The following is a 7959-nucleotide window of genomic DNA, read 5'->3' on the forward strand; positions in this document are numbered from 1 at the left end:
ATGACTTCTGTCTACTGCCTTTTTCTTTCCTCTACCCATGCGTCTCAGATCCAATGAGTTACTCATAGTTGGATTAATTCGTCAATCATAAGGCATTTATCATTACCAAATTAGTACCAGGAATATTTCTAATGTGAAACAAGTTACCTCTAGGCAGAGGTAAGCTTTCAACATGCTTAGTTTTGCTTTCTCTGGTTGTCAGAATCTTTACTCTAAAATTCAGGTGTAATGAACTGAATTTAGACTTCTATCTATAATGGTAACTAAAAAGTGTGCAACTTGGAACTTCTTAAAGGCAACAAAAAAGGTTTGCAAAAATGACTTGATCCATACACCAGGACGAAAATTATAAACTTTCATTATATGGTAAATATATTAATTTAGGAGTTGCTATGTTAACCATATGAATGTTGTAGATCACTGTACCAGGGATCTATTTGCGACCAAACAAGATAAATTCCCTAATCTCAGAGTGTTATATCAAGGGAGGAGGATAGACCTTAACAGTATAATATTTCTCTCTCTAGCACATACACACAAAATATATATTATAATAAGTGCTACAAAGAAAAATGAGGTACCTAAATATACACACACACATACATACCACTTCTAATTCTTTTGAACCTTGGAAGTGATAAATACATAAATCTATATCTATGTCAAAGGATCAGGGATATGAGAAATGCAGAAAGAATTCTGCATCTGCATTCCTCTGGTATCTCAGATTATCAGATCAACATACTAGAAATCAAAATCTAGACAAGTAAAGAAAGGAGTAAAGACAGACAAATGGTCTATGGATGGAACAGACTGAAACAAACATGAGGCTAGTCACCAGTCAACACCTTGTTCTCTGGGCAGATGTACTGCTTGTGTATCAAAGGGATAGTCCTACAACAGCCCTATATAGTTTTGTATACCTGAAATGGCCTGACCAGTAGCTGAGCACACATACATCTGATTCTCAGAGATTCTCAGCAACTTCCTTTCCTCCAGAAATATGGGGCTTGTTAAGGCGTTTCTGCCTAGCTGACTTATAGAATATCAGGAATTCATCCCAGCCTTCTTGACTCTTCATTCCTTCTGCATAAACAGACACCTGGAATGGGATTTGAAAATGTAATAGTCTGGGAATTATTAACTACAGGAATATTAATCCTATAGGACTAATACCAAAAAAATAAGCATGTGTACTAGTTATTGCTAAACGATCATATTGTTTTTAGGTGTTCAGGAAATCAGTCGACCATCCATCCTCCCATTAGAAGTACAGAAAGCATATTCCTGGAATCACAAGATGAATATGGATAATACCGTGTTGGCAGTTCACTCTATTTAAAAAAAAAAGAAAACCTCTTGTATTTTCAATATAAATCACTTCAAGCTATGCAAGGATAGATTATACTAGAGAATCATAGAATAAGGATCAAGCATGAAAGAGGAGGACAATGAGAAGTAAATAGCTACTTAAATAGATGTTATCAGAAAATAGGTCTTGGTTTTCTAATGTATTTATCATCATCTGCATTCCTAGAAAGGATTGCAATGTTGTGCTTCCTCTACGAAACTCTAATATGCTTGCTAGGAGGGAACTTCATTGATATGATCAAAATTCTTTAATCTAAAACATAATAATGCTAAATTGATTAAATTTATAGTAAAACTGTTAGATAGATAGATACTTAGTTAACCTCTATATATCCTTCTAGCATGTAGTAACTGGCCAGTACACTAAGACTACTTCAGTAGCTTACCATTACACTAAGAAGGAAACAGGGATTTAAAAAAAAATCAATGGAAAAAAATGCCAGTAATTCCAGAAGGAAATAAAGAAGAATTTAGGGAGAATAACAGGGCATTCAGATGTTTGTAAACCAATGCACACAGCATAGGTAGTAATCAATGAGAATTTAAATTCATATCATAATAGGATTAGCATTATTCTGAGATTTGGAAGAATATGTTCCATGATAGGAATACAGTAATGAAAGTATATCACCTTGTTTGAAAGAAATACTATAGATGTAGGGGCGCCTGGGTGGCTCAGTTGGCTAAGCATCCAACTTCGGCTCAGGTCATGATCTCACAGTTTGTGGGTTCGAGCCCTGCGTCGGGCTCTGTGCTGACAGCTAGCTCAGAGCCTGGAGCCTGCTTCCGATTCTGTGTCTCCCTCTCTCTCTGACCTTCCCCTGCTCATGCTGCCTCTCTCTCTCTCTCTCTCTTTCTTTCTCTCTCTCAGAAATAAATTTAAAAAATAAAAGAAATACTATACTATAAATAGATCTAATAGTAGTAAAAGGGGAAAGGTATAAGAGGAAGATATACCCCCGGAAGAGATATCTGCAAACATGAAGCTCAAAGCTTTGCATGAGCCCCCTGTAAGGATTTTTTTTTTAAAGAAAGAAAAATGGAATGATATTATTAAACAAGGGTGTGGTGGGCCATCCAATTGACCACTTCTCTGCCATTCCTTAATATTAGTATTATGCCAGACTTCTAGGCTCTGATCTCATCTATATCTGTGCATTCCCTCGTTAATTGCCTTTATTTCCATGTCTCTTATTTCCACCTGTAAACAGATGATTCCTAAACCTATAACTTCCACCCTGATAGCTCTTANTCAGGTCATGATCTCACAGTTTGTGGGTTCGAGCCCTGCGTCGGGCTCTGTGCTGACAGCTAGCTCAGAGCCTGGAGCCTGCTTCCGATTCTGTGTCTCCCTCTCTCTCTGACCTTCCCCTGCTCATGCTGCCTCTCTCTCTCTCTCTCTCTTTCTTTCTCTCTCTCAGAAATAAATTTAAAAAATAAAAGAAATACTATACTATAAATAGATCTAATAGTAGTAAAAGGGGAAAGGTATAAGAGGAAGATATACCCCCGGAAGAGATATCTGCAAACATGAAGCTCAAAGCTTTGCATGAGCCCCCTGTAAGGATTTTTTTTTTAAAGAAAGAAAAATGGAATGATATTATTAAACAAGGGTGTGGTGGGCCATCCAATTGACCACTTCTCTGCCATTCCTTAATATTAGTATTATGCCAGACTTCTAGGCTCTGATCTCATCTATATCTGTGCATTCCCTCGTTAATTGCCTTTATTTCCATGTCTCTTATTTCCACCTGTAAACAGATGATTCCTAAACCTATAACTTCCACCCTGATAGCTCTTAAATACCTCTGCTTCCACCTACTCAGTAACTTACAGACATTTCAAACACAACGTGTCCAGATTGGAACTAGATATCATCCCCATAAAATGCAACCATTTTAGTTTTGAAGCCCTCATTTTAGTTAATAGCATTGCTGTCAATTTGGTTAAAAGCCTCTCTCCTGACTCCTGTCTGCCTCATAATCTTTTTCAATTATAGGTCTAAAATGTCTTTACCAGCTCAGTGTTTCCTTGAGTACAATGACTTTGTTTTTGCCCTATGTCCCATGACTGTCGTCTTGTGATAGCCTTCTGACCAGCTTATTCACCTCCAACCTCCACCTGTCATCCTAACCTATGGCTTTTCTAATCTATCTTCCCCCACCACTAATCCTGGCCCTGAGACAATATAGTTTATGGAAAGTCTTATGTAGTGTTAGGGTGATCACATCTTGGAATTATCATATAGGACATTCACACACTGGATGGGAAGCCTCACACTGGATTAATAGTTGGGCTGCCGACCAAGGACCGAGGACCAGTTGTATCATCATTGAGCTTGCTTATTCAAAATTAGATGCCTTTGTCCTACCCCAAATTGTACTGATTAAAACTCTCCTGAGTTAGACCCTTGAGTTGTATTTTTGTAGACTCTGCAAGTGATTGTGATGCACATCCATTTTTGGAAAGTCTAAGAACTTATCCAATTATAAGATTCAGTGATTATAACACTCTAATCAGAATCCAATTTGCTATTCCAAGAGAATAGTTACAAAACTATTTTGTGCAATGGCAGCATCATTAAACTAAACATAAAGCCTTCTGGGTGGTTCACATTAAATGAAAAAAAAAAACATGCATTTGAATGTATAAATTCTGGTAAATTTGTGAAAATAATCATACCACATTAGAAGCATGCCTTATGTACATTTCTTCTAATGCATGTATCTAATGGAGTTTTATTTAGTTTCAGACATGATATTAATGGGTTACGTAGGAAGAGTTCAAAAATATGTTTGATGTAAAAATAGTAGGTATGCTGTCATAGGCAAAACATTTAGAATTAGGGTGCTAATTACATCTATATAAAAGCAATTAAGATTTAGCAGAAGAGCAGAAAAAAAGTAGTAAATATTTATACATTTTTTTCAGTTCATTATCTTTCGCTAATGAAAGGATTCCCACTTTATGTACCATATAACATGTTTGCTATACCAATAAGTTATTATGGACATTAATAGCTCATGACCTAGGAGGAGAAACATGTCCCTTTAGAATCAACTATAGAAGATAATAAATTTCATTGTCATATATATATTCTAAATAAACAACTATGGAAGAATAAGGGGAGGAATGATTAATTCCTTTTCTGTTGTAAAATGGTCTTTGCGAAGAACAAATATATAAGTATGATGCTAAACCCCATTGTATACTAAAGTCTCAGATACTGAATACCAACATATAAGCAGTATACGTAAACGTAGATGTCTAAAAATAAGTATACAAGTATATTCATTAGCAGAGATATGTGTTTATAATTACTAACATAATGTAAAACAGTTGTATTTAGTCTAGGCCATCCACATTTTTTAAGTTAAAAGCACTTTGTTTCAATATTAAATATACAGGTTTTAAAAATAAGAATGCATATTTCCATAGAAGCAATTATGTAAAATGTGCTGAAGATTCTAGCCTAACTCACAAATTCTATCAAACCCATAATAAATTTAACAATAATACTAATGGTACTGTTTGAAATATGAGATCAGAAAGAGACAGGCAGGGCAGAAATAAGGGACAGAGAATGTTTCCTTTCCTTTTTACAAGAGCTGCCTTTAGACATATTTTGAAAGAATGACATGCTTCTTTGCTATCAGTACTTATTGTAATCTCTCACACCTCCTAGTAACCATTAGTATTCAGAACCACTTATTACAACACCCTTGATCATGGGTAATGGGAATTTAATAGAAAAATCTTATACCTATATCAATTAGGATTTGGTTTGGCTGCATATATCAGAGGGGAAAAGTAGCTTAAACAAGGTAAATGTGATATACACAGTCTGGATCTAGTCAAGGGTTCCGTAGTTAACAGGGATTCAGGCTCCCTCTATTTTTTCTCTTCCAAAACTCAGAACACATTTTCTGTCCTTAGTTATCTTATATTCCAAGGTAACTGCTGGAGCTCTAGCCACCATGTTTATATTCCAGACAGGAAAAGGAGAAAGCCAGGAAGGGCAAAAAGGGTACTCTCCAAGACGAGTCATTTTCCTTTAAGAAGTTCTCTGTTTACAGGGAACTTTCTGGCTAAAACCTCATCACATAGCACATCTGACTACAAAGCTTGCTGGAAAATATAGTGTTTTAGCTGCACCCTTTACCACCCCCAATTGAAATCAGAGATATGTTGCTGAGGATAAAGGGGAGAATGGATATTTGTAGGCAAGTAGTAATCTCTCCCACATTCCTCAAATATCCAGTGCTCCAGATTGTTTAACTCCTTTCCTACTCACTCAAGATAGTTTCTATGCTTCTATTAAATGTAACACATGCTACTTCACACACACACACACACACACACACACACACACACACGGAGAGAGAGAGCGAGAGAGAAAGAAATGACCCTTCTAAAGCAGTGGTTCTCAACTTTGGCTGCACGTTTAGAAGCACTTAAAGTGTCTTTTAAAATTCCTGATGCTCAGACCAATTACATTAGAAACTTGACACTGAGACCTAGGCCACAGTATTTTTTAAAAATGTCTCCAGATGATTCCAGTATGTAGCCAAGTTTGAGAACCACTGTCCTAAATAAAGAAATGTGAAAAGAAGGTGCATAACCTAAATGATGCCAAGTTTTGTCACTTTTTTCTGATGTGTACTGAAGTGATATAAAAACCTGTAAGCCTGAGTTGAAAATAATTTTAGGATTATTGGCATTTCCCACACAGGCCAATTTTTTTGCCTTTAGGGTCAGTTTTCCTCTGCCACCCCCTTCTTTGTTTTTACATTAACTTCTCTTCTATAATATTGGAACATACAGTTCTCTGAAAATCCTAACTGTTCCATACAGTAGATTCAAGGACAGCATTGATGGATCCAATGATCGCCATCCTTGATATCTTGACCTCTCAAGTAGCTCCACATCCATTTAAACTCTCTATACTGCCTCAAATAATTTTCAAATCTGCCTACACCTTTATCTCATCCTAAATCCACACAGCAACCAAAGGAATATTTAAAACATACCTGACCATGCCATTTCTCTCCTATACAGAGAACCCTCCTATGACTTCCTATTAGTCTAGGACGCTGTGCTCTGCAAGATCCCTTGCTGGCTACCTCCCAGCCTTATATAGGCCACTCATTACACTTTCATGCATCCAGTGCCCCCTAGCTCTTTCCTCACAATTAATCTCTGTGTGCCAAATCTACTGCATCCCCAAACTCAACCAAACCAGCACTTCCATTTGCTAATTCCTATTGAAGGAGGCTTTTATTGCTCACACAGAGAGTGTCAGGAACCATGCTGTACTTCTTAATGGCCCTTATCACTGTTGTAAGTAATTATTTAGAAGCACTCCCACCCCAGTTATTTTTTATGAGAGCAAAGAACATGTTCTTTACCATTTTGTTTTCAGAACCGAGAACAGCTCTCATCACAGAGTCTGTGCTTGAGACTATAAAGATAAATATTTTATGAATGAATATATGGAGAAATGAGTAGTACAGGAGACTTAGGTTGGAAGGGCAGATTGGAGTCAAAGTGAAAGGGTCATAAGCAGCTGCTTGTAACTTAGGCACAAGTGACCCAAGTAAATGTTTCTTCCTTTTTTCCCCCGATATGTGTGTGTGTTTCTGCAGGTTGTGATCTGATCCCAGTACAGTATCTTCGCTGGGGTGACCCTGAGCCCATTGCAGCTGTCGTGTTTGCCTGCCTTGGCCTGCTGGCTACCCTATTTGTTACTGCAGTCTTCATCATTTACCGTGACACGCCAGTAGTCAAGTCCTCCAGCAGGGAACTCTGCTACATTATCCTTGCTGGCATCTGCCTGGGTTACTTATGTACCTTCTGCCTCATTGCAAAGCCCAAACAGATTTATTGCTACCTACAGAGAATTGGTATTGGCCTTTCCCCAGCCATGAGCTACTCAGCCCTCGTAACCAAGACCAATCGTATTGCAAGGATCCTGGCTGGCAGCAAGAAGAAGATCTGTACCAAAAAGCCCAGGTTCATGAGTGCCTGTGCCCAGCTAGTGATCGCTTTCATACTTATATGCATTCAGTTGGGCATCATTGTTGCTCTCTTTATAATGGAGCCTCCTGATATAATGCATGACTACCCAAGCATTCGAGAAGTCTACCTGATTTGTAATACCACCAACCTAGGAGTTGTCACTCCTCTTGGATACAATGGCTTGCTGATTTTGAGCTGTACCTTCTATGCTTTCAAGACCAGAAATGTTCCAGCTAACTTCAACGAGGCCAAGTATATCGCCTTCACAATGTACACCACCTGCATCATATGGCTGGCCTTTGTGCCAATCTACTTTGGCAGCAACTACAAAATCATCACCATGTGTTTCTCAGTCAGCCTCAGTGCCACAGTGGCGCTGGGCTGTATGTTTGTGCCAAAGGTGTACATCATCCTGGCCAAACCAGAGAGAAATGTGCGCAGCGCCTTCACCACTTCTACCGTGGTGCGCATGCACGTGGGGGACGGCAAGTCTTCCTCAGCAGCCAGCAGATCCAGCAGCCTAGTAAACCTGTGGAAGAGAAGGGGCTCCTCTGGGGAAACCCTAAGGTA

General features: G+C 38.2%; 1 protein-coding gene across 1 annotated transcript in view; it reads left to right on the forward strand.

Moving 5' to 3' along the window:
• Positions 1 to 7959, forward strand: part of GRM5 (glutamate metabotropic receptor 5) — a 504989-nt gene that overhangs the window by 440333 nt on the left and 56697 nt on the right. Inside the window, exon 7 of the mRNA XM_077763047.1 lies at positions 7017 to 7956. Coding sequence (XP_077619173.1) covers positions 7017 to 7956 — 940 coding nt within the window. The remainder of the gene's footprint in view (positions 1 to 7016; positions 7957 to 7959) is intronic.

The sequence above is a fragment of the Crocuta crocuta genome, unplaced genomic scaffold, assembly GCF_008692635.1.
Source record: "Crocuta crocuta isolate KB4526 unplaced genomic scaffold, BGI_CrCroc_1.0 scaffold614, whole genome shotgun sequence".
NCBI classification, from domain to species: domain Eukaryota; kingdom Metazoa; phylum Chordata; class Mammalia; order Carnivora; family Hyaenidae; genus Crocuta; species Crocuta crocuta.